The 26,828-nt window shown below is 42.6% G+C and overlaps 1 protein-coding gene across 4 annotated transcripts in view; it reads right to left on the bottom strand.

The window, feature by feature from the left end:
• The window catches only part of LOC311615836 (lysine-specific demethylase 6A-like), a 222,587-nt gene extending 197,738 nt beyond the window's left edge, over positions 1-24,849 (bottom strand). For 2 of the 4 annotated variants that reach the window (XM_084871274.1, XM_084871272.1), the window contains exons 1-3: positions 24,694-24,849; positions 24,364-24,496; positions 24,095-24,158 (exon numbers count right to left, since the gene is read on the bottom strand). In XM_084871274.1, coding sequence (XP_084727400.1) covers positions 24,095-24,158; positions 24,364-24,452 — 153 coding nt within the window. In that variant the 5' untranslated portion in view covers positions 24,453-24,496; positions 24,694-24,849. The other 2 variants (XM_084871273.1, XM_084871271.1) reach the window with 1 other exon arrangement.
• Positions 24,850-26,828: the final 1,979 nt, after the last annotated feature.

The raw sequence follows: 26,828 nt of genomic DNA on the forward strand, positions 1-26,828 counted from the left end.
TGTCAAATGTGAAAAAACAGAAAAATTTTTCCAGAAATACATGAAATGAAAGCAAGTACACTATTGGAAACAAAGTTCAAAACAATGGTTATAAGGTTGCTCAAGGAACTCAAAGAAAGCTTCAAGGGACTTAGTGAGATTTCAAATATTTTTTATTAAATTTCAAAGTTATGAAAAAGGACCAGTCTGAAATTAAACATAGACGAACTTTGCTCTGGCAGGTTTGGCTCAATGGATAGAGCATTGACCTGTGGACTGAAAGATCTTGGGTTCAATTTCAATCAAGGGCACATGCCCAGGTTGCCGGCTCATTCCCCAGTTGGGGGTGTGCAGGAGGCAGTCAAATAATGAATCTCTCTCATCCTTAATGTGATTATCTCCCTCTCCCTGCCTCTCTGAAATATATATAGCCTATCTAATAAAGAGGGAATATGCTAATTGACCATCATTCCCTCACAGATGGTGACCACAGCCAATAAGGAGGAAATATGCTAATTGACTGCCACCCCCTCAAAGATAAAAGTGCCCACAGCTAGTACAAGATAGTGACGCCCAGTCCTTTCAGCCCCGCTGGGGCAGCTGGCACTTGGTATGGCTGGCCCGTCCCCAGGTGGTCAGACTGCTCCACACTCTGCCTCTGGAGTCCCCAGCCTCGGAAGGTAGCTGCCCAGCCACCCAGGACCACCAAAGGCTCAGGTAACCAGAGCAGGCCGAGTGTTGAGTTGCCAGCAGTGGCAGCAACAGAGGTGTGATGAGGGATTGCCTTCCCCTGATTGTTGGGTTGCCTTCCAACCTTGAGGATTCCCATACTGAGAGGGAGAGCAGACTGGGTTGAGGTAACCCCTTGCATGAATGAATTTTCATGCACCAAGACTCTACTATATACTCTATAACAGGGGTCTTCAAACTACAGCCCGCGGGCCACATGCGGCCCGCAGAGGAGTCTGATCCGGCCCGCCAGGTTTTTTGGGCAGTGAGCGCAGCCGAGGTGTTACAGTAGGAATTAGTAGTTCATATAGTCCGGCCCTCCAGCTCTCTGAGGGACCGTGATCTGGCCCCCACTTTAAAAAGTTTGAGGACCCCTGCTCTATAAAGAATAACTTCTCCCAAAACTGGTTTGGCTCAGTGGATAGAGCATCAGCCTGCAGACTGAAGGGTCCCAGGTTCTATTCCGGTAAAGCACATGTACCTTGGTTGCGGACACATCCCCAGTAGGGGGTGGGCAAGAGGCAGCTGATCTATGATTCTCTCTCATTGATGTTTCTAACTCTCCATCCCTCTCTCTTCCTCTTTGTAAAAAATCAATAAAATATATTTAATAAAAAAATAACTTCTAATTCCAAATATCAAATAAAAAATTTAGAATATGAGGAAGAAAAAGTACCCAAAGAAAAAAAAGATTCCAAAAATAAGATGATATAAGGATCCTCTAGGACAATTTCACATATACCAACATTCACCCCCTAACAATTCCCCTGCCAGCATGATTGCCCCTAACTGCCTTCCCCTGCAGGCCTGGTCCCTCCCAACTGCCCTTCCCTGCAGGCCTGGTCCCTCCCAACTGCCCTCCCCTGCTGGCCATCTTGTGGCAGCCACCTTGTGTCCACATGGGGACAGCCATCTTGTGTGGAGTGATGGTGAATTTGCATATTACTATTTTATTAGATACGAAGGTCTTATAAGCATACTAGAGGCCCAATACATAAAGACTCATCATTCCCCTGGATGTCTACACTGCCTGGCTCCAGCCCAGAGCCACCTTTCCACCTTCTCACACTGCAGAACAATCCAGTCACTAAAAGCCTGTGTATGCAAATTAATCCACCATCTTGGTTGGGTTAATTTGCATACTCATTCCTGATTGGTTGGTGGGCATCGCCAAGGTATGGTCAATTTGCATCTACCTCTTTTATTAATGCAGATTAGTGACTTGGGGTACGAAATTTGTGAATGGGGGAGAAAGGGTGTTGTCCTTCAGCCTGGCCTGCACTCTCTCCAATCTGGGACCCCTTGAAGGATGTCCTATTGCCAGTTTACAAGGATCTGGCCCAAACTAGCAGTTGGACATTCCTCTTGCAATCTGGGATTGCTGGCACCTAACTGCTCACTTGCCTGCTTGGGCTGCCCCCAGCGACAGAGAAAGCCAAGCTTCCCACCTGCCCCACAGCTGTTGGGGGCACGCCCAACCTGGATGAGGGACTGATGGCTGTTTGCAAGCTGGCCAAGCTCCCCACCAGGAACCCTCATTTGGGGGGTGTGGCCAGCCTAGGTGAGAGGCTGATGGCTGTATGAAGGCTGACTATGCCACCCAGTAACCCAGGCCCTTAGCCACTCCTTGAGTGGTGGCCAGAGTGGGCTGGAAGCTTGGCTAACTCTGTCACCAGGGAAAATCCAAGGCTGCTGCTCATTCCAGCTCCAGGGCCACTGCCATCTTTGTTGGGTTCATTGTATACTTGCTCCTGATTGGCTTGAAGAAAGGTCAATTTGCATTTTTCTCTCTTACTAGTGTAGATATGCATTTCCTACACAAACAAACAATAGGGTGGTAAAGTCCTAGGGTAGGACATAACCAGGTGGTGGAGGTAAAAGAAATATCTGTAATACTCTCAACAATAAAAAAATTTTTAAAAAAGAAAGAAAAGAGCAAAATTTTAATTGCATTCTTTCTGAGACAGTACAATATATACTACATGAGAGTACTCAAGAAATCAAAGCAATCTTGGGAGAGATTAAAAATGGCAACGAAGTGCCGAAACCGGTTTGGCTCAGCAGTAGAGCGCCAGTCTGCAGACTGAAAGGTCCCAGGTTCGATTCTGGTCAGGGGCATGTACGTTGGTTGCAGGCACATCCCCGGTAGGGGGTGTGCAAGAGGTAGCTGGTTGAAACGTTTCTAGCTCTCTATCTTTTTCCTTCCTCTCTGTAAAAAATCAATATATTTTTTAAAAAATTAAAAAAAAAAAAAAGGCAACAAAGTACCTCTATTCCAAATAACACAGCCCCTGATGACACAGTCACTAGCACACCACAAGGACTATTAACTTTGGCTAATGAACAACTTTAGAATGCTGGAGGAAGGTTTGGAAAATGGAAAGAATTAATGGCCTAATTCTAATACCTTTCATCTTTGTAGCAGGAGTATTAACAGCAGTAGAATGTTGTATTATCCCTGGGATAAGGAAATTAGCAAACAAGTTAATTGAAATAGTTATTAATAAGCATATAACCCAACAGAATATTACTAGAAACCAAAATACAGTTACCTGATTATGAAGAAGAAAGTCAACAAGTTTTAGAAAGACTGGAAAAATAGCTAATTCAATTAGCGTAAGAAATGGGAGAATTTGTAGATTTGTGTTCAGCGTAGTCAACATTAAAAAAAAAACAAAAAAACTAACAGCATGTGGCCAATTGGTAATTTTTCCAGGGTAAACAGACTATAGGGAGGAGAAAATAAAGAACTACGTAACTGACAAGAAGCATATTTTCCAGGAAGATCTACCTGCCACAACTATACAAAGGGAGGTAGAAACAACAAAAAAAGGCCTCATCCCATCTACATATACATAAAAGCCTAAGCGACCATCACAACTGAACAGATGACCAAAAAGGCTGCATGGGGCGACCAGACCATCAGGAGGGATACTGAGGGGCGAGCAAATGACTGAGCACCAGGCTGCATGGGGAGACCAGGCCAACAGGGCAGTGGCGATTGGGAGTGATCAGAAAGACAGAGTACAGTTTGGAATAACCAGCAGTGAGCGTGGGGGACAGTTTGGGTAACAATGCTGTCAAGGTTGCAGATGGGGGAAACCAGGCCAGCAGGGAGGGCCGTTGGGGGTGACCAGGTGAACAGGGGGAGCAGTTAGGGGTGATCAGGCAAGCAAGCAGTGATCCCGATTGTGAAAGGGATGTCTGAAGGGTAACGGATTGGATAGTATGCTGGCTGGATGAAGGGACACCTCCATGCATGAATTTCGTACACCAGGCCTCTAGTTTTTTTAAATAAGCCAGTAAGAGACTATAAGACCTAGGTGAAACACTCGGTCAATGAGGAACCTGACGGGGCTGAGGGGACAGGGAGCCACGATCTTTGAGGGTGTGCAGTCAATGAACATATCCCTCCTTATTTGCACACAAAACTCAAATTGCTGGTGATCATTGCTCTGTGTCTACCCTAGATACACCCACTCTTACAAGACCACATTAAATATCTTGTTTGCAATGCTACATAGTTCCTTTATATAATAAATCTTTATTGTTCAGAATATTACAGGTGTTCCTCTTTCCCCTCCCCCCACTATAGCTCCACTCCACCTGATTTCCCACCCCACCCCATGCCCTTACTCCCCACCACAGACTTCATCCACAGGTATAAGATTTTTGTCCAATATCTTCCTGCACCCCTCAGACCCCCTTACTCCTGAGAATGATCAACGCACTCCCTTTCTATGTCCCTGATTCTATTATATTCATCAGTCCATTCTGTTCTTCAGAATTTTTATTCACTTGATTTTTAGATTCACTTGTTGATAGGTATGTATTTGATGTCTTTTTGTTGTTCATAGTTTTTACCTTTACCTTTTTCTTCTTCCTCTTCTTAAAGAATACCCTTCAGCATTTCATGTAATCCTGGTTTGGAGGTGATGAACTCCTTTAGCTTTTTCTTGTCTGTGAAGCTCTTTATCTGACCTTCAATTCTGAATGATAGCTTTGCTGGGTAGAGTAATCGTGGTTGTAGGTTCTTGCTATTCATCACCTTGAATATTTCTTGTCACTCCCATCTGGCCTGCATAGTTTCTGCTGAGAAATCAGCTGACAGTTGTATGGGTACTCCCTTGTAGGTAAGTAACTGTTCTTCTCTTCTCCTTTTAACATTCTCTCTTTATCTTTTGCCCTTGGCATTTTAATTATGAAGTGTCTTGGTGAAGTCCTCTTTGGATTCCTCTTATTTGGGGTTCTGTGTTTTTCTTGAACTTGTAAGTCTATTTCTTTCACCAGGTAGGGAAAGTTTTCTGTCATTATTTCTTCCAATAGGCTTTCAATATCCTGCTCTCTCTCTTCTTCTGGAACTCCCAAAATCCGGATGTTGACATGCTTAAAGCCATCCCAGAGGTTCCTTACACTATCCTCACACTTTTGGATTATTCTTTCTTTCTGCCTATCTGGTTGGGTGATTTTTGCTTCCTCATATTCCAGATCTTTGGTTTGATTCTTGGGATACATTGATCTATAGTTGAGTTTCTGTATATTCTTATGCTTAATTTCTGCCTAGTCCATTACTTTTTCCTGTTTTTTTTTTTTTTATTCTCAGTAACGTCTTTGAAGATTTCTTTAAGTTTCTCAGCAGTTTTTAGAAGATTCTTGAATAACCTTATAAATATTGTTCTGAACTCTGTGTCATCCAGCAGTTAACTTTCCTCCATCTCTCCCTTTTGTGACATGCTTCTGTGTCTCTGCATTTGGCTGCCTCCCTGTATTGATCGAGTGGCTTTGTGTGGTAGGTTACCTACAGGGGCCAGTGGCTCGGCATCCCTAATCACCTGAGGTGGTTGCTCTTGGTACACCTTTGTGGGCTCAGTGCAAAGTCTTGGTGTAGTTAAGCCTTGACTGCTGTTAGTACACTGGGAGGAATTGACCTCCAGGCCAACTGGCTGTGAGGACCTGCTATGTCTATAATGGAAGAATTGCTGTGCTGGAGACACACTTATGGTGCAGGCTTTGTTTCAGTGGGGCTTTTGTGCTCACTGAATCCCCCTACCGAATGTGTCACTAATGGATGTGAAGAGTTGAAATCTGGTGTCTCACACTGACCACTAGGTACAGTGGACCTCCAGTGGGGTGCAGGTCAGCTACTGTCTGAGGCCACCCTGCGGGAGCTACACCAAGAACTACAATTTTCTCCTCTTTGCTTGGGGTTTAGAGGTTTTGGAGCTGTCTGCACCGGGTTGCAAGTTTGCTAAGTTAAACTTCAATAGAGAAGGCCATCCTTATGCAAAAGCTGCTGCTTGGAGCTTGGGTGTGTTTGGTAGATTGTGCGGGGTGGGATCTCAGGGCATCACTTAGGCTAAGTGTGGCAAATAGCGATGGCTGGCAGTCAGCCGTCTCTGCTGTTCCGACCACATCCCCGTGTCATGCTCCCCAGCACAGAAAACAGCTATTCTTGTGCACAGCTCTGTAAGAAAGCCACTCTCACATTCTGACTCAATGGCAGACAGTCTCCCTTCTCTCGAGAAACTGGATTTCAGAGAGATTGGGAGCTTGTCTCTCTTCAGGTTGAAGAAAGCAACATGCTCCCCCAGCCAGGATCCACTGCCAGCTCCTATCACGCGCCCACCCCTGTACCTCAGTTTTTCAGTGCTTGTGCCCTGAATGCTCTTTTCTCTTTCCACCTGTTTGTAGAACTCCCACTCAGCCAGCTTTCCCATGGTTCTGGATTATAGATGTTTTGTCTATTAGTTGCAATTTTGAAAGTGTTGTGCACGGCAGCAGTTTAGATGTTTACCTACGTCGCCATCTTGGATCTCTGGCTACATTATTTGAATTCAAAGAGGTGGGCATATTTTCCACCTGAATAAATTCTTTTTAGTAATGAAATGTAAACTTAATAATGTTTTTTTACCCATATACTACGTGCCACAACATGGATAAAACTTGAAACCCTATACTAAATTAAAGAAACCAGACAAAAAGAATAAATGCATATCCTAGGATCTGTATGTGTGTGTGTGTGTGTGTGTGTGTGTGTGTATAAAAAAAATGGTATATATATATATATATATATATATATATATATATATATATATATATATATATATATATATAAAACGGTAATTAGGCCAGACATCCTTCCGGATGAACCTGGGGCTGAGAGGGAAGCCTGGGTCCCGCCAGGTGCCTGCCACTGGCTGAAGAGAAGCCCTGGGTCCCAGGTGTCAGAGGGAAGCCAATGTCTGCAACCAGGAGAAGGAAGGCCTATGCTTGCACAAATTTCATAAACTGGGCCTCTAGTATACACACACACACCCACAAACACTAGATACCCATTGCACAAAGATTCCTGCATAGGCCTTCCTTCCCTTAGCTGCCAGCACCAGTTTTTCTCTGGTACTTGGAATCCAGGCCTTTGCTCCAGCTGTAGCGTAGAAGCCAACCCTCAAGGCTAGGCTTCCCTGTTGCAGCGAGGCTTGGCATCCCTACTCTAGCCACCCTGGAGAAGCAAAGCCTTCATCAGTCTTCAGTCTTCAGTCTTTGCTCAGCCAAGAACCTTCAGTCTTCCCTCTGCCCCTAATATGCAAATTAACTGGCTATCTTTGGTGGGCTAATTTGCTTACTCACTCCTGATTGGTGGGTGTTACAGAGGCACGGTTAATTTACATATTTCTATTTTATGTATTTCTGCCTCAAAAAATTCAACTCAACTATCCCTGCAAAAAGAAATTAAATGGAATGGAGGAGGAGAAACCAAGATGTTGGCATAGGTAAACGCCTAATTGCAGCCTCACACAACAATTTCAAAAAAATAGAACAAAAATACAAAATGGACATTATCCAGAACTACAGGAAAGTTGACTAGAAATTCTACAACTAGAGGGAAAGAGAAAACCAGAAGAAAAATCAGAGGAGCTGTAAAAGCCTAAGGTACGGAAACACTGTGCGTGTGGGGAGAGGACGGAGCTGGACAGGAGGGGCGGCCGAGTGCCTGGCTGCCATTCCTTAGCAGAAAGTAGATAAAAGCTCCAGACTATGCTGAACCCCAGTTCTCACAAAACTGAACCCCAGTTCTGGGCGAGACCCTGGAGACCAAGCTCATACAGAGGGATTCTAGGCTGTAAGGCAGAAACTCAGGGCAGCAGCAAAAGGCAAACCAGGAGGCTTGCACATTGGGCACAGAGTATGGACAGTTGACTGTGCCACTGGACTGCCCTAGTGGAAAGAAGACAAAAGCTCCAGTCTGCTCTGAACCCACTTCCAACTTCACTGAACCCCAGTTCCGGGCTCATTGGCAGAGAGACTAGAGTGTTAATGGGCGAATCTCAAGGGCATCTTTCTCTCAGAGGTGCTTGCAGCGAGTACCAAAGCACACTGAAGAACACTGAGACACAGGAACCTCGTAGGGTGCGGCAGACAGGAAGCCAAGGCTGTAGGCTCCACCCTGAAACTCCGCCCATCCAAACTGAGCACAGATGCTTCTGCAATTTTCCAAGTCTAGTCAAATAAGGCTGTCTCTTGGAAAAGACACGGCTGATCCTCACAGCCAATTGGCCTGGAGGTCAGTTCCTCCCAGTGATACCAACAACAATCAAGACTTAACTACCAAGGCTGTACACAGTCCACAAAAGGGGAGACCAAAAATGCCCACCTCAGGTAACTGGGAGGCTGACCCACTGAACCTTAACAGACAAAGACATCCTACCAACTCAAGGAAGCAGGGAAAATGCAAAAACAAAAAAAGAGATCACAAACGAAAGAAATGGAGGACAAAAAGCGACTGGATATAGAGTTCAAAACCACGGTTATAAGGTTTTTCACGAGTTTCCTAGAAAAAGCCGATAAAATAAACGAGACCTATGAGGATATGAAAAGGAATCAACTAGAAATAAAGAATACATTATCTGAAATAAAAAATATTATGCAGAGTCCTAAAAACAGAATGGAAGATCATAAGAATCAAATCAAAGATTTGAAACATAAAGAGCCAGAGAATCCAGAAAGTTGAAGATAATGTAAGAAGCCTCTGGGACAACTTCAAGAGAACCAACATCAGAATTATGGGGGTCCCAGAAGAAGACAGAGAGCAAGATACCAAAAGAATATTAGAAGAAATAGTGACAGAAAACTTCCCCCACCTGGGGAAAGAAATAGATTTACAAGTCCAGGAAGCACACAGAACCCCAACAAAAGGAATCCAAAGAGGACCACACCAAGACACATCCTAATTAAAATGCCAAGAGCAAAAGACAAAGAGAGAATATTAAAAGCAGCAAGAGAAAAGCAGGTAGTTACCTATAAAGGAGCACCCATACGATTGTCAGCTGATTTCTCAACAGAAACCATGCAGGCCAGACGGGAATGGCAAGAAATATTCAAGGTGATGAACAGCAAGACCCTACAGCCAAAAATAATCTACCCAGCAAAGCTATCACTCAGAATCGAAGGCCAGATAAAGAGCTTCACAAATAAAATAAAAGCTAAAGGAGTTCATCACTGCCAAACCAGAATTATATGAATTGCTGAAGGGGATTCTTTAGGAAGAGAAAGAAAATAAAGATAAAATTATGAACAACAGCCAAAACCGGTTTTGCTCAATGGATAGAGTGTCGATCTGCGGACTGAAAGGTCCCGGGTTCGATTCCGGTTAAGGGCATGTACAACATTGGTTGCGGGCACATCCCCGGTAGTGGGTGAGCAGGAGGCAGCTGGTCAATGTTTCTCTCTTATTGATGTTTCTAGCTCTCTATCCCTCTCCCTTCCTCTCTGTAAAAAATCAATAGAATATATTTAAAAAATAAATAAATAAATAAATAGATAGATAGATAAAAATAACCCAGGAAATAAAACTAACTTTAAAAAAATAAAAATTATGAACAACAAATACATAACTATCAACAAGTGAATCTAAAAACCAAGGGAATTAAAAATCTGATGAACAATATTAACTGGTGAATATAATAGAATCGGAGGTATGGAAGGGGAATGAACTGAAGATTCCCAGGGAAAAGGGGAGTGGGGGGTGCAGGAGGAGACTGAATATAAACTGTGCACCTATGGATGAGGTCAATGGGGGGTGGGGAAAGGGCAGAGGTTGGGTTGGGAACCTGCTGGAGGGGAGCAATGGAGGGGGGGAAAATGAGCAACATTTGTAATAATATGAATAAATATTTATTTTTTTAAAAATTAAATGATACATAAAGTAATAGAAATTTAATACACCAAAAATGACAAGAAATTTAAAGAGAAAATGAGATATACAGGAAGCAAATAAAAGGCATATTTTTTAATCATATCAATAACATACAATAAATGATGAATACACTCCAAACAAATATATGTCAAAAACAATTTTTGTTGTTGACATTATTACATGTAAACCCCATTCCATGCATTTTGACCCTTCCAGCAGCTTCTATCCCCTTTTTTGACCTTTACTACACTGTGTTTTGTGAACTTGGGCGATAGACACACTTTCTTGAGCTATTCCCTTCACTTCTTTTATTGTCCTCCCTCCCAAAACCTTCCCCTCTGAGATCTCTCAGTCTTTCCAAACTCTGTATAAATTCTATAATAAAAAAGTAATATGCTAATTTAGACCAGACAGCTGAATAACCTTCCAGATGGCCTTCCAGTGGAGGCTTCGAGGGTGGAAACAAATTACTGCAGCACCAGGGACCCCAACCCTGGTTTTGTCCGAAAGGTCACCCAGTCCAATCAGCATTACACTACTGTAATTATAGACATTCTACACAATAAAGAAATATGCAAAATGACCATCACACCATCACAAAGATAGTGTTGCCCAGTCACCTCAGCCCTGCTGGACCAGGCAAACAGCATGGTTGGACCGGCCTGGGGATGGGAAGAGCGCCTGACACCCGAGTCCTCAGTCCTTTCAGCCCAGCTGGGGGGGTTAGTTAGGGTGACAGGTGCACAGTGCAGGCAGGTCTGAACACTCCACACGCCTGCCATTGGAGTACCTTAGTCCTTTCACAAACCATGGGTTTCCTCAAAAGTTGGTTAAGCTTATTAGGACAAAAGCATTCAAAACCTTTAAAAAGGGAATTCCAATATTTATAAAAGTTTGGACTAGACAATTCAAGATTATTTCCACTACAACCTTTTATGATTTTGTGATATTAACATTCTGAATTCACATAGTACCAGCTATATTATATGTAAGCAGATATTATTTAAAGGAATGGCCATTATTATTAAAACAACTCATAAAACCAGTATGTCAAGGACATTCTGTGTGATTTTTCTAATGGCTGAAGTTAAAGCCCCTAAACTGGCAGTTGGACATCTCCTAAGGGTCCCAGACTGGAGAAGGTGCAGGCTGGGCTGAGGGACACCCTTTCCCATGCACGATTTTCGTGCACCGGGCCTCCAGTATATATAAAAAAGGCTAACATACAAAGTGGCCCCTCAGGAGATTTATCAGGAGTTCGATCACTCACTATGATGTGAGCTGACCACCAGGGGATGGGATGGAACAAAAAATGTCCATAGCCAGCAATTGGCAGCTGGGGAAGGGAGGGACCCAGCCAGCAGCAGAAAGACCCAATCAGCCCTGATTACCAGAAACGCCTAGGGACCCTACTCATGCCCAAATTTCGTGCACTGGACCTCTAGCAGTTATATATCTGTGGTTCTTTTTTATTCATCAATTTATTTTGCTTGTGAGATTATATGGTATTTGTCTTTAACTAGCTTATCCCATCACACCTCTGTTGCTGACACTGCTGGCCACGCAAGCCTCAACCAGCCCTGGTTACTTGAGCCTTAGGCAGCCCTAGGCAGCTTGATAGCTACCATCCAAGGCCTGCTTGCAGCTGAGGGGCTAAGATGACTGGGGGCTCCAGAGGCAGGCCTTGCCATGTGCCTGCCACCCCAGCAAGACTGAGAGGAATGGGTGCCACCATCTTTGAGGTTATGGCAGTCAATTATCATATTCCCTCCTTACAGTGCCATTTTGTGATGGGGTGATGGTCAATTAGCATATTCCTCTTTATTAGATAGGATTCTGGAGTATCCTGCCAAATATCCCTCTGAGAATGTATTAAAGAGACCAATGAATACTTATTTCAAAGATCTAAGAAGCAACATCATAAGTATTACTAGAAAATGAAAATAGAGAAGAACATGAGAATTATTCAATCTTTAATTTGTTAAATCTTTATGAGAAACTTTTTTTAAAATATATTTTATTGGCCAAAGCAGGTTTGGCTCAGTGGATAGAGCCTCTAATGGTCCTCAGGTTCGATTCCAATCAATCGATATTTCTGGCTATCTCTCTCCCTTCCTCTCTGTAATTTATTGATTTTTTTACAGAAACATCAATGAGAGAGAAACATCAATCAGCTGCCTCCTGCATGCCCCACACTGGGGATGTGCCTACAACCAAGGTACATGCCCTTGACCAGAATCAAACCCGGGACCCCTCAGTCTGCAGGCCGACACTCTATCCACTGAGCCAAATAGGTTTCAGATTTATGAGAAACTTTTTTTAAAAATATATTTTATTGATTTTTTACAGAGAGGAAGAGAGAGGGATAGAGAGTTAGAAACATTGATGAGAGAGAATCACGGATCACCTGCCTCTTGCACACCCCCCACTGGGGATGTGCCCGCAACCAAGGTACATGCCCTTAACCGGAATCGAACCAGGGACCTTACAGTCCACAGCTGATGCTCTATCCACTGAGCCAATCCGGTTCCGGCTATGAGAAACTTTTAAAGTACTTCATGATTCCCTCCTACACAGATGCCCTAATCCTTGTCCTTTTCTTATATCACTTAGGAGTCTATAAGCACAATATGACAAAAGAAGCCCAGTGCACAAAATTCATGCATGCAGCGAGGGGGTTTCCCTCAGCCTAGCCTTCACCGTCTCCAATCTGGGACCCCTCTCATTATCCAGGACTGCTGGCTCCCAACTGCTCGCCTGCCTACAGGCCTGACTGCCCCTAACGGCTTCTGCCTGCCAGTCTGATCACCCCATAATTACCCCCTGCCAGCTTGATTGGTGCCTAACTGCTTCACTGCTGCTTGATTGCCCCTAACAGCTCTCCCCTACTGGCCCTATAGCTTCTAATTGCCCTCCCCTGCTGGTCCAGTCACCACTAACTGCCTTCCCTTGCTGGCCTGAATGCCCCCAAATGCCCTCCCCTGCAGGCCTGGCACCCCCTCCCCCCCAACAACTACATTCCCCTGCAGGCCTTGTCCCTCCCAACTGTCCTCCACTGCAGGCCTGATCACCGTCCCCTCCACCCCCTCCCTTACCTTCCCTTGCAGGGCTGTTCGTCGACAACTGCCCTCTCCTGCCGGCCATCTTGTGGCACCCATCTTGTGTCCATATGGGGGCTGCCATCTTTGACCACTTGGGGGCAAAAATCTTGTGTGTTGGAGTGATGGTCAATTTGCATATTACCTCTATTTTATAGGATTATATAGGACTAGAGGCCCAGTGCACAAATTTCCGTATGGGTTGGGTCCAGCTGGATCCAGGCAGATCAGGGATGGGCCTATTGGGATGGAGATGGCAAGAGGTTGGCTGACTGGCCCACACCATTCAGCACCCAATCAGAGTCCAGCTTGATGTGCGGAGGAGCCAAAGGTGACTGGCCAGCATGCCCAGTCCCCAATTTAGTAGGGGGGAGAGGCTGATCAGTGGTGGATCTGGCTGGGGGGAGGGCCTGTGAATCAACTGGAGTGATGGGGCACATCAGTGATCGGATCAGCCAGGGAGAGGGGTCACAGGTTATTGGCCAGCAGGCCCTATCCCTGATTGGGGTGGGAGGTCGAACCTGGGGTGGGGCTCAGGTCCCGTCATTTAACATTTTACCCCCCCCCCTTCGCTCTGTCCCACCTCCCTAATCCATCACCAATGAATTTCATGTAACTCACCTACGTCCCTTTCCTTTGATTTCAGTGTATAAATATAGAAATGAAACCCACCATTCTCCGAAGCATTATCTCAACCCGTTGAGGTTCTGCTTCCCGGCACATGTCGACAGTTTTGGCTCAAATAAACTCACAAAAATTCTTTACAGGTTTCAATGGTTTTTTCATTAACAATTTTTAAAAGATAAATCTGTTATTTATTTTAATTTGTTTAAGAGACAGAAACAACAATGATGTGAGAAACATGGGTAAGTTGCCTTCCAAGTGCCAGTACCTAAGTGGGTGACCTGACCAGAAATGGAACCCTAGACCTTTTAGGTACAGGAGAATGCTCCAATAAAGCCATACGTGCCAGACTGATTTCTTTTCTTGGCTTGTACACACCATCTCTTAAAAATGAGTAGCAATTGCCCTTTTGTAATAGTCTTTTACATTTAAAGGGAAAACCCCTCTTTACAAGGTGAGAATGACTAAATCTTAAGAAACTCTCACCAATGAAAAAGGCCCCAAACTTAAATTTGCCTCACTTACCCACATTTACTAATGAAATATGGTAGCAACCATACTTGGGTAAAAATTGCTGTTTGAATTTTAACCCCACTATTCTGACATTGACCTTAGCTTACTTTTTTTTTTTTTTTTTTTTTTACAAAACATTTTTTTATTTATTTCTGAGAGGGTAAAGGGAGAGAGTTAGAAACATCAATGAGAGAGAATCATCAATTAGCTGTCCCCTACATGCCCCTTGCTGGGGACCGAGACCACATGTGCCCTTGACTGGAATCAAACCCAGGACCCTTCAATCCACAGACCAAGGTCTATCCATTGAACCAAACTGGTAAGGGCAAAGCTGCATTTTTGAGGACGCTAACTTGGGAAGAGAATTTACATGTCCAACTGTCTGTGGTGGCTCCATGGATTGAATATCATCCCATACTCAATTCCTAGTCAGGGTCATACCCAGGTTGTGGGCTTGATCCTCAGTAGGGGTTGTGCAGGAAGCGGCCCAACGATTATTCTCTCATCATTGATGCATCTCTCTCTTCCTCTCCCTTCTTCTTGCCCTTCTTGCCCTCCTCCTCCATGTCACCGCGAGCGGTCCCCGCAGCCGGCCCGCCCACGGAGCCCCGCGCCCCCGCAACCGCTACATGCTCGCCGGGCCCCGCAGCCGCCGCAGCCGCGTTCCTGCGCTGCCCGCCCCGCCCTGCGCCGTCTCCTGACCTTAGCTTACTTGCTTAAACAATAGGGTAGTTACTCCCACTGACTCAGTAGCTTCAGGGGTAGAAACTATAGATAACCGTTAGAGATTAACCTCTGAGTTCTGCTTTTGTATTATGGGAAAGATAGGGCCACATTCCAATGTTCCCAGCCTTTAGAATTTAGAACAACGGGAAATTCCTATGGTTTGAAGTTTTAAAAGGGATTGCCTACACCTGGATCTGTGCAGTCGTGTGGGGCCCACCTACGCATGGTGCTCCTGCAGCGTCCTGGCCAGTTTTTCAATAAACCCTTGCCTGCTTTTTTTAATCAATCTTCAGCCTCTGGTGGTCTTATTTTGAACCCAGGGTTCGACCCCACAACACTATGATTTCCTTTAACCAGCTGAGTCCAAAACTTGTTTATTTGTGTGTTTTTTTGCCTAAAGCTGGAGATAGCATTCAAGGTAAGGCTTGAGCCAATTGGAAAAGTAACCCAATTTTCCAAGACTATCTCCTATGTAAATATAGAAGGTATATACATGTCATAAAACTCAATCTTTTTTTCATTCTATTTTGTCTTTTATTACATGACAGATCTCAGTTAGAACTGAAAAGGTTAGAGGGAAAATTATTCTTCCTCCTTATTAGTGATTTATGGTTTCAACTTATTAGCCTCAATGTGAGGTCATAAAATATGCCAATCATTAACTTAATTCCATTAACAGTCTACAAAAACATATGCATGCACAGGACTTAATTTGTCATTTCAAACAGTATTATAGTTCTCTTAACACAAATTAGCCCTCTAGATACCTCATTTGACAAAATTATTATTTTCACTTAGCATCAGTTGCAAAGAGCTCAAAGCATCACAAAAACAAACATCAAAATGAAAATCTTATAATCTATATCTGAAAAAATATCTATTTTAACTTTATAGTCTACCAAATACTAAACTTCATTTTGGTTGAGAGTGGGGTTTATAAATCAATTTTATCACCTAAGTTATAAAAATTCATATCTGGTAAAAGTTTTACTCAGTACATTAAATGACAACAGATTCCCTTAGTCTTTTTTCTTTTACTCCTTACCTCAGGATATGTTTTTGTTTTTTAATATATTTTACTGGGAAAAAGGGAGAGGAAGAGTTAGAAATATCCAATCAGCTGCCTCCTGCACACCCCTCACTGGGGATGGGCCTCCCGAAACCAAGGTGCATGCCCTCAACCTTAATCAGTCCGCAGGCTGATGCTCTCTAACAACTAAACCAAACCGGTTAGGGCAGGATATGTTTATTGATTTCTAGAGAGAAGGAAGAAGAGAAAAAGATATCAGAGAAAAACACCAGTCGCTTCCAATATGCATGATTGGGAGGAAACTTACAACTGTAAACAAAAAAGGCCACATGCTAAGCTTAGGAAAAACCATGTCAGCCTTGAAAACTCAGAGACATACAAGTAAAGACAAATGATGGTCTGAAATTAAAACTTTTAAATTTAAAAAGTTTATAGTGAGTTGGTAGTCATGTACTAGGCTGGTATCTTCCCAGACAAATATCAATTTTTTTCTTTACTGAACTTAATTCTTTTTGCATTTATATAACATATCTTTGGAATGTCAGCTCAAAAGGGGTTACTAAAATGGTAATCACCCCTCTGATTCTCCTGTGCCATTTTGATTACCCCCCTCTCTGATCCCCCTGTGTCATTTTAAGTGATCCCCTCCCCCCACCTTGATACCCCAATTTTTTTTTTTACCCCTAGAAATGAGCGCAAAAAGAAAAAGCTACTCTGTGGAGTACAAGAAAGGAATCGTGGAAGACTCTTGGGGCCAAAATCTTACTGCTTTCTGCAAAGAGAAAATATTGAGTATCCGATTGGTCCGAAAATGGCGAGCAGAGTATGGTAACCTCACTGAACAGTGGACAAGGGAAATGCTAAAAAGCGCAAGTATGGATCAGGTCGGCAACCATTTTTTTCCGAGCTGGAAGACCTGGTCTGTGAATGGGTTGTTGTCAGGAGAGCAAAGGCTTTGGTTGTGAATAGGACTGATTCAAGAATTTGCCCTTGCAATGGCACCACAGTTTAACATAGCCCCCTAAGACTTCAAAGCATTACAACACTGGCAGGATAATTTCCTTCAGTGAAGTGAACTGTCTTTAAGAAGATCTACAACATTGTTTAGGTTGAAAGATACTCAAGTTATTAAGCGAGCACTTGCATTCAAGTCCTTTATTGATGATATTGACTTCTCTAAATACAATCTTTCCAACATGATTGCTATGGATGAAACTGCAGTGTTTATGGGCCAATCATCTCAAACAATTGAACAGCGGGGTACCTCCTTAGTGTGCATTCCCTCCACTGCTTACGAAAGTGCATGTGTTTCCTGTATTTTGGCAATTCGTCTGGATGGCACTAAAATACCACCTTTAATCATTTCTGAGGGCAAGAAGGAAAAGATTGAACGTGTTTTGGGCATTTCTATCTTTGAAACTGAAAAAGCCTGGGCCACACAAGCAGTTATAAGGAAGTGGGTCGATTTAATGCTGCCGCTTGTTATGCGAGGGAGCCAAAGAGGTCTGCTAGTCTGGGATGCAGCCAGCACTCACCACGCTAAAGACATGAAGACATTTCTTCACGAAAGAAAAATAGATCAGATAATGATTCCCACAGGAATGACGGCCTATCTCCAGACTCTTGATATTGCAATAAACAAGCCATTCAAAGACAATTTGTGCATGGAAATTAATGACTACATTGAAAATAGAATGGAGAGAAATCAGCATGGAACTTTGTGGAACCTAAACTGCAAGAAGTTGTGACTTGGGTGAAGAATTCATGGGAGAAAATCACTGACAGTGCATTGCAAATGCACTGTGAGCAGGCTACCTTGACAAAAAGTTCTCATTTAAAGACAATGCTATTGCTAAACATGAGAGATTTGGTCCACTGATTCTGAAAGAAATGGAGTCACAAGAAATTCACCAGGAAATTCAGGAATTGGATTGTTATGATGATGTTCCAGAAGATGATGACATGATTGTCAATGAATAAGTGAGTAAATTCTTGATACTGTAGGATTCACAGTTTGTCTGGTTTGTGTTGACAACTGTACCGTATACAGGTAATAAATTTCCTTTATTTTTGCCGAAACCGGTTTGGCTCAGTGGATAGAGCCTCGGCCTGGGGACTGAAAGGTCCCAGGTTCGATTCCGGTCAAGGGCATGTACCTTGGTTGCAGGCACATCCCCCGTGGGGGTTGTGCAAGAGGCAGCTGATCGATGTTTTTAACTCTCTATCCCTCTCTCTTCCTCTCTGTAAAAAAATCAATAAAATATATTTTTTTTTAATTTTCCTTTATTTTCATTTAACAATAAATGTGTATCATATTCTTTTTCATGGAAAAATAAGACATCCTCTGAAAATAAAACCTAGCCCATCTTTGGGAGCAAAAATTAATATAAGACACTGTCTTATTTTTGGGGAAACAGGGTAGTAACTTGGCATTTTCCAGACCCTTCAGGGCACTAACAATATACCAGGGTAGAGACAACAAATTCCTACATTTTTATTGTTAATTGTTGACTATAAACAGACCTATACCCATTTATGTAAAAGAAGTTATGTCTATCATTTTACTTTTTATCCAATAATCAAAGTTTCCCCCAACCCCCACCCTTGCTTTGCTTTCTCTCACCTCCCTAATCCATTACCAATAAATTTCATGTAGGCCACTTATGTCTCCTCAGTTGATGGTAATTTACAAAAATAAGTGAAAAACCTCCAATCTTTGGAGCATTGTCTCAATCCCTTCAGATTCTGCTTCCCGACAATTGTCAACAGTTTGGCACAAATAAAATCATAAAAATGCTTCATAGGTTTGAATGTTTCTTATGTTAACACAAACAAGGTATGTTCCCTAACTAGGAATCAAAACCGCAACTTCTTGGTATATGGGACAATAATCCAACTGAGTCACCTGGCAATGCTCCTTAGTCCTTTTATTTGATTATATAGACCCATTTAATTATTTTTAAACTAAAACTTGAAAGTAACTGTTTATAATCAGGCAGTTCTGAATTGTGTTCTCAAATATGAAAAAACTTTATGTAATCTTTCCAATCTTTATAATCAGTATTGTATCAATATTTTGTTACAAAATACCATGTAATGTCATTATGACCTTTTCAAGTAATCCTATATAATAAAAGAGTAATATGCAAATAACCATCACTCTGTCACACCCACAAGCCAATCAGAGTGAGTATGCAAATTAACCCAACTAAGATGGCTGCGGCCACAGAGAAAGCAGGAAGGAGGCTTGGGTTTCCCAGGCGATAGAGGAAGCCAAACTTTCCACACATCCTGACCAGCCCAGGCCTCCACTTAAGGCTACAAAGTTTCAATTATAGAAGGTAAATCCCTTGCCACCAAGGAGCCAGCAGAAGGCTTGGCTCCCTTCCAGGCTATAAAGTTTCAATTGTAGGAGATAAATTCCAGATACCAGGGCCTCCACTTGAGTCACCAGGGACGTGGCCAGCCTTCAAACCACCACAGACCGTTCACCCAGGTTGCCCTACACACCAAGGGAATCCTGATCCAGGACACCATCAGGACAAACCAGCCAGCCTCTACCTGTGCACCAGGCCTCTATCCTATCTAATAAAAGAGTAATATGCAAATTGACCATCACTCCAACACACAAGATGGCTGCCGCAAGTGGTCTAATATCCTGCCTCCATGTGAACACAATATGGCCACCACAAGATGGCCAGCAGGGGAGGGCAGTTGGGGGTGACCAGGCCTGCAGGGGAGGGCATTTAGAGGCAAGCAGGCCTGTAGGGGAGCAGTTAGACATCAATCTGGCTGGCAGTGGAGTGGTTAGGGGGGATCAATCTGACAGGCAGAAGTGGTTAGGGGCAATCAGGAAGGTAGGCACGTGAGTAGTTGGGAGCCAGCAGTCTTGGATTGTGAGAGGCATGTCCGACTTCCCTTGATGGGTCCCAGATTGGAGGGGGCAGGCTGAGAGACAACACTCCCCTCCCCCGTGCACAAATTTAGTGCACCAGGCCTCTAGTATCCTATATAATAAAAACCTAATATGCTAAGTGTTTGGTCATCCAGTCATCTGTTCATCCAATCAAAGTGTGATATGCTAATGATATGCTAAGGATGCTCAACCACTCACTATGACATGCACTGACCACCAAGGCAGACAGTAGACTAGTCGCCTTGACATATAATGAACACCAGGGGGCAGATACTCTGACCAGTAGGTTAGCTTGCTGCTAGGGTCCAGCTGATCGAGAGGAGCCAGACAGACCATGGAGCCCTCCCACACTTTCAGACACACCATGGAGCCAACCTCCCATGTCCCTCCCTGGCGCCGGTAATGCACCTGTTAGGTCCCTCGGCCTGGCCTGAGCCCTCTCGAAATCCAGGATGAGGGACCCCACCCCCACTCACAAGTATACAAATTTTGTGCATTGGGCCTCTAATGTAAACAATGAAACCGTGTTGTTTAGAAGACAACTTTCCTAACAAGAAAATACTCTTTTAATCACAAAATTAGTCTTAATTTCCCAAGTAATAAAATATTGAGAGGGTTAACTTGAAACATGCAGGGCAAGCATCCATTGGGAAACAAAATAGGTGGAACATAGGTAAGACAGTCTAATCACTAGAACCAACCATACAGAAACTATGTATCTGGACTGAAAGGGAGGCATGGGAAACCAAAGAAGGGCCTGCAACAATAAGGGTACTGACACATAGAAAAAGAGTAAGTTCAGCATAAGAACACAAAAAGAACAAATAGAACCAGGGAAAATTTAGGTCCAAGAATTGTGCAAGAACAATTGAGATAATCAAGCAGGTGAGGACACAGATAGATATAAAAGCAGACTTTTAGCAAATATATACTTCTGGACTAAAAGTCTTCAATGGGAAGCCCATGTTTGAGCCACCTCTCCCATGAAGGGTGTCTGAATCAGCCTGTAATAAATTTCCACACTTTTGCTTAAATCTTCTAATCCACAGAGCTCCTTCTTGGGCATCATGAGACATGACCTGAGAAAAAAAACCTTGGGGCGCCGAAACCAGTTTGGCTCAGTGGATAGAGCGTTGGCCTGCAGACTCAAGGGACCCGGGTTCGATTCCGGTCAAGGGCATATACTCTGGTTGCGGGCACATCCCCGGTAGAGGGTGTGCAAGAGGCAGCTGATCAATGTTTCTCTCTCATCGATGTTTCTGACTTTCTATCCCTCTCCCTTCCTCTCTGTAAAAAATCAATAAAATATATTTAAAAAAAAAAAAAAAACACCTTGGGGCACTTCAGATTACCGATAAGACATTATTTCTATGATTACTTGAACACAACCTTAACTGAAAAGGAGTATATGTTTAAATAACAACAAACAGAACATATATATAAAATGCAAAATTATCTTTAAAATCACCAAGTGTAACAATATAAAAATCACTTTAAGAAAGGGAAAGGGGAGGGTGGATGAATAATAAAAACACAACACTTCAAGAAACTAAGTTTTTTCCATGTAAGAATTCATATTTAGAAAAATCCATGTTTTAATATATTTTAAACTTCCATTACTCAAAAAGTTTTAATCACCTTCTATACTCTAAAGTTATCCCCAGGGCAGTTGGCTGGAGTGTTAATCTGGTTCAACAAAATAGTTGTGGCTCAATTACTAGTCAGGGCACACACCTAGGTTTTTGTGGTAAACATGTAGAAGATAACTGTTGCATATTTCTTTCTCATATCAACGTATTGGTTTTTTTCCCCCTCTTCTCTCTCTCATCATGAAAAATATATCTTAAGATGATGATTTTAAAAAATTGAAAAAGTTTCAGTAACAAATTATTTAGATCAAACTAAAAATTGATAAAAAGCCCTAGATGGTATTCTCAGTGGTGAGAGAATTGGCCCCAGCTCCAAAGGTCTCAAATTCAGATTTCCAGTCAAACACATGTACTAATACCTGGGTTGCAGGTACTGGAAGAAATCAATTGATGTGTTTCTCTGATAGTAATCTTTCTCTCTCCCCACTCAACCCCATCTTCTTCCCCCACTCCCACTCTCTATAAAGTCAATGAAAAAAATGTTCTCAGGTAGGAATTAAAAATAAGAATTGATAAAGATACTTCTAAGTAAACAATAATGAGCATTTTAGCAATAGTTTCTTAAGACAGACTTCTCAGATCTCTAGCATTACATTAAAAAATGTTAATAAAAATGATACTCTAACCAAAACCGGTTTGACTAAGAGGTAGAGCGTAGGTCTGCGGACTGAAAGGTCCCAGGTTGGATTCCGGTCAAGGGCATATACATTGGTTGCAGGCACATCCCCGGTAGTGGGTGTGCAAGAGGCAGCTGGTCGATGTTTCTCTCTCATCGACGTTCCTAGCTCTCTATTTCTCTCCCTTCCTCTCTGTAAAATATCAATAAAAAATATATATTTTTAAAAAATGATACTCTATTTCTTTTATTTTAACCAATCTTATTTATTGATTATAAAGTGAGGGAAAGAGAGAGCACAGGCTAGTCAAGTCACTATGTTAAAGTACTGTCTCAATAGCCAAGGTTTTGGTTCAATTCTGGGTCAGGACATATACAAAAATCAATCAATGAATGCATAAATGAATGAACAAAAAAGTTAATTTTTCTCTCCCTCACTTTCTCTAAGTCAATTAAATACAAATTTAAAATATACATCCATTTTAAAAAAGAAACAAATACTGGTTGAAAGAATTTATAAGATACAAAGTAATATAATTTGGTAAACTACTATGAATATTTTGTGTGAAATGGAAATAAAAATTTACTTGATTAATTTCATTTAGCTTTGAAACTTTTACGAATTCTTACCTGCTTAGGTCAGTACTCATTAACTGAAAAACTGAAGTGCAATAAACTATTTTGGAGAGTGTGCTAGAAATTTCTCAAATCTCTGCCTCCTATATGTTACCTTTCCATCCACCCATCTTCACTGAATTAAAGTTGACATAAAATAAAATTACACATGTTTAACATGCATAACTCACAGTTTTGGCATATGTGCACATCCATAAACTCATCACCAAGTCAAGAAAATACAAATTCAACACCTTCAAAAGTGTTTTCCAGTTCCCTTTTACCCTTTTACACTCTCTCTTTCTCTCTCTCTCTGTCTCTCTCTCTATATATATATATATGTATGTATATGTATGTATGTATGTATGTATATGTGTGTGTGTGTGTATTTCTTTATTTATTTCAGAGAGGAAGAGAGATAGAAATCCATGATGAGAAAGATCATGGATCTGCTGCCCCTGCACGCCCCACAATAGAGATCAAACCCACAACTCAGGCATGTGCCCTTGACCAGAATCTAACTGGGACCCTTCAGTTCTGGGGCCAACACTATCCACTGAGCCAAACCACCCAGAGAAATGAGCACATTTTAGATTTATGAATGCTGGTGAGAAGCTTAGAAAGATACAAAATACTACTTACTTATAAATAATAGGTCAATATTTATGAAGCATAAAAAAGTACTCAGGCAGAAGGTAAGGTCTACTCATATTTATTATGTCCCTGTTTATCTCTTCCCTGTCTTTTCATTTCTCCTCACAGTATTTCCCGCCATCTTGGCCACAGCCGATAGGAGCAGCCATTAATTAAATGGTACAGCCAGAACTTTTCACACTCATAAACAGAAAATCCAGCCCTGGTATCCATCAGACACAAGAAACAAGGCACAAGCGGGGGAGAGGGGGAGGAATAATAATTAAATTATACTCAAAGCAATGTATGTGTGGCAGGTAGCCCAAAACAAGTAAACAAATCACATAAATTTAATTCAGACACGAACTGATTAAGATACTAGTTAAAAACCGAGCTGTTTACTTGTAAAGTACCTGTAGCTTAATTCACCCAAGAAATGAGACACTGAAAGTCATTAAAACGTGTAGTTAAAATTAATCACTGCAGGCGAGAGCAAAAAAAAAAGAAAAAAATCATGTGGGGAGAGAGGATAATAGAAGTGAAAATATTGAAAGCAGCTTTTCTGTATTTCAGTTATCTCCTAAGCAAAGTACACTAAAATAACTGTTGAGCCCCAAAGCGTCGCTGTATCTGCCCCTTAAGGTATAAAACAAATTCAATCTAGATTATCCAGCGTGAGATAAGAGCAAAAATATTGTTTTCCCTTTGCAGTCACAATGAGTGACAACCAGCCTTGGGAGCCGCGGGAGCCGAGGCCCATGCGATTGCCTTACCTTGCCCAATAGGGTCTTCGTCCTGGCGCCATCTTCGTGAAGCCTCACGAACCCAAAGAGCCGGCTATGAAAAGAGATACATGAAGCTCGTTATGGTTATATAAAAGCCACTGTCTAGTCCCTTCTAGAGCCCAGGTTCCAGTATTTGATACCTAGAAAGCTCAGAGATCACCCTCCTGTTGCCACCCGATTCAAACCACACTGAAGCTACTCCGGAAAGTGAAGCCAGCCCGTCTAGAGCAGGTTAAGAAAGTGATGGTGGTCGGTACCTGTCCAATCCGCTGAGCACCTCCTCCTCTTCGGCTGTCAAGCTTAAGGACTCCTCCTTGCTCTCGCCGCTCGCTTTTCCCGCCGCCATTTTCTTTCCCTCATCACAGAAAGAGCTGGCGGTAACAAGCGTCACTTCGCAGGATTTCATGGAAAAGCAACAAATTTAAAACTGTCTTAAACTCGCCAACCCTCAGTCTAGCTCTCAAAAAACGCCCCTGCCGCGTGAGACTAACACTACCACTGCCACCGGCGGATCTAACTCCACCGGCGGATCGTAGCAAAAAGAATCGCAAGGTGATGGCGAAAGCAGAGGATGCAAAACTACGAACCTTGGCTACTGGATCACGTCTCAGGATAGGCGGGGACTCCAGAAAAGGCGGAAGTTAGCGGTGCAGGGAGGATTTCGTAGAATCACAAACTTCACAACCTCTAGCAAAGTTGTGATTGTGTCAAGGAGCGACCGAAGTTCCCGTGGTGCCTCCCGTGCCGAGCAGCCAGGCGCTGCCAATTGACGCGACTGGTTTGTCCCACGTGACCTTTGTTGACTCACGTCAGCTGTAGTACAACCAAACTTGCTAGCTACCGGAGTCCTGCCCACTCAACTCGGGGCAGAGAACTGGTAACTGTGAGTGGTAATTGGTTGCTGGACACGTCTGTTATTAAATGGTAGTCACGAAACGAGCGGTTGTTGGTTTTGTTTTGGTTTCGTTTCTTTGTTTTTTTGCTGCTTACCTTCGCCCCAGAAGGTATCCAGAAGGCACGAAAGATGTACGAAGAAAGGAGCGGGGGAGAAGGACGACATCAAGAAGATACTGGAGAGGATTTGAGTTCGGACCTCTTCTACTTGCTCTGCATTACTACTAGCAAGCGCCTCGGACCTGCTCTCGTTCCCGTTCCTAATAAACAATGCATAGTACTTAACCTACCCTGTCAAAAGATTTGATACTTTTGGCACCTCTGAAAGTAATGGGCCCATTGCTGACTCTCCCTTTTCCCTCTGCCCCATCCTCAACTGAAACAGAAAACGAAAGTTCTTGAAACTTCTGCTCATGTCCTTCTTACAGTCTGAGTTACTTACTGCAACTCTCTTAACTCTCTCCCCCCCCCCCTTTTTTTTCTAACCTTTGTTCCAAATTTTATTCCTAGGCTTCTTCCGCTTAATTACTTACAAAGAATTACTTGTGTATAAGCAAAATCATGCTATATCTTTGTGGTCAGTGGTTGAGAGTCAATCTATAAACCAGAAGTCATGGTTCAGTTCTGGTGGGTAAACATGCCAGAGTTGCAGGTCAATCCCCAAGTATTGGGACAAGTAGGAGGCAGCCCATCAATGATTTCCTCCCCATTGATGTTTCTCTCTCTCCTTTCCCTTTCTCTCCGAAATCAATAAAAATATTACAGATCTGCCCTAACGGGTGTGCCTCAGTGAATAGAGCATCAGCCTGCAGACTGAAGGGTCCGAGGTTCAATTTCCATCAAGGGCATGTATCTTGGTTGCGGGCACATCCCCATTGGGGAGTGTGGAGGAGGCATCTGATGGATGTTTCTCATCGATGTTTCTAACTATACCTCTCCCTCTCTGTATAAAAATAATAAATTAATTTTTAAAAAATATTAGAAATCTATTCCATGTATACATAAAATAAACTCATAGATCTCAAGTACCCCAAATACCTTACTATAGTGGGCTATAGAGTGTAAAGTGATTCTGAGACCAGAGTGTGAGAAGTGCTAACTTATGAAATTAGATAATATGTTGCGTTCAAAGAATAGTAATTGATCAGATATTATGGACCAGGCACTGAGAACAAAGTGGTGCAAAAGACTTATTTTATTTTTTAAAATTATGTATTGCTCTGTGTCCTCAGGCAAGTGATGACACTGTTCTGGGCCTTAGTTCCCCTTAATAAATGGTGTATAATCCAGGTTACAAACATGCAATCTTAGCAGGGTGGCCTGGAGTCAAATCTGAAAATTGTATGTATAGCCCATGGACCTAGACAATAGTGTGATGAAGTCTGGGAATGGGTGGAGGAGGGCAATAGAAAAAAAAAAGGGGGGGGGAGACATCTGTAATATTCTAAATAATAAAGTTGTAAAATAGCCCCACCAAGGTTTCTCAGTGGTTAAGCATAGACCTATGAAACAGGACCTAGTCAATAGTTCAGTTATTGATCAGGATACATGCCCAGTTTGTAGGTTCAATATGCAGTGTGGGCCATCCAAGAGGCAGCTAACCCATGATTCTTTCTCATCATTGAGTTCCTATCTCTCTTTCCTTCTATTTTAAAAAGACTAGAGACTGGGAAATAGAGACTATTTAAATAGTCTAATAGTTTTTGTGTTGCTGAAACTCCCAAATTTGCCATTTTTGACTGATGAGTGCTAAAATTTATTCAATACAAATAGAATCAGTATAATAACTGCATAAGTGAGACATTAGTTCTCTTCAAGCTACATCCAG

Source organism: Pipistrellus hanaki (genome assembly GCF_964339955.1).
Source record: "Pipistrellus hanaki genome assembly, chromosome: Y".
In the NCBI taxonomy this organism is placed as follows: domain Eukaryota; kingdom Metazoa; phylum Chordata; class Mammalia; order Chiroptera; family Vespertilionidae; genus Pipistrellus; species Pipistrellus hanaki.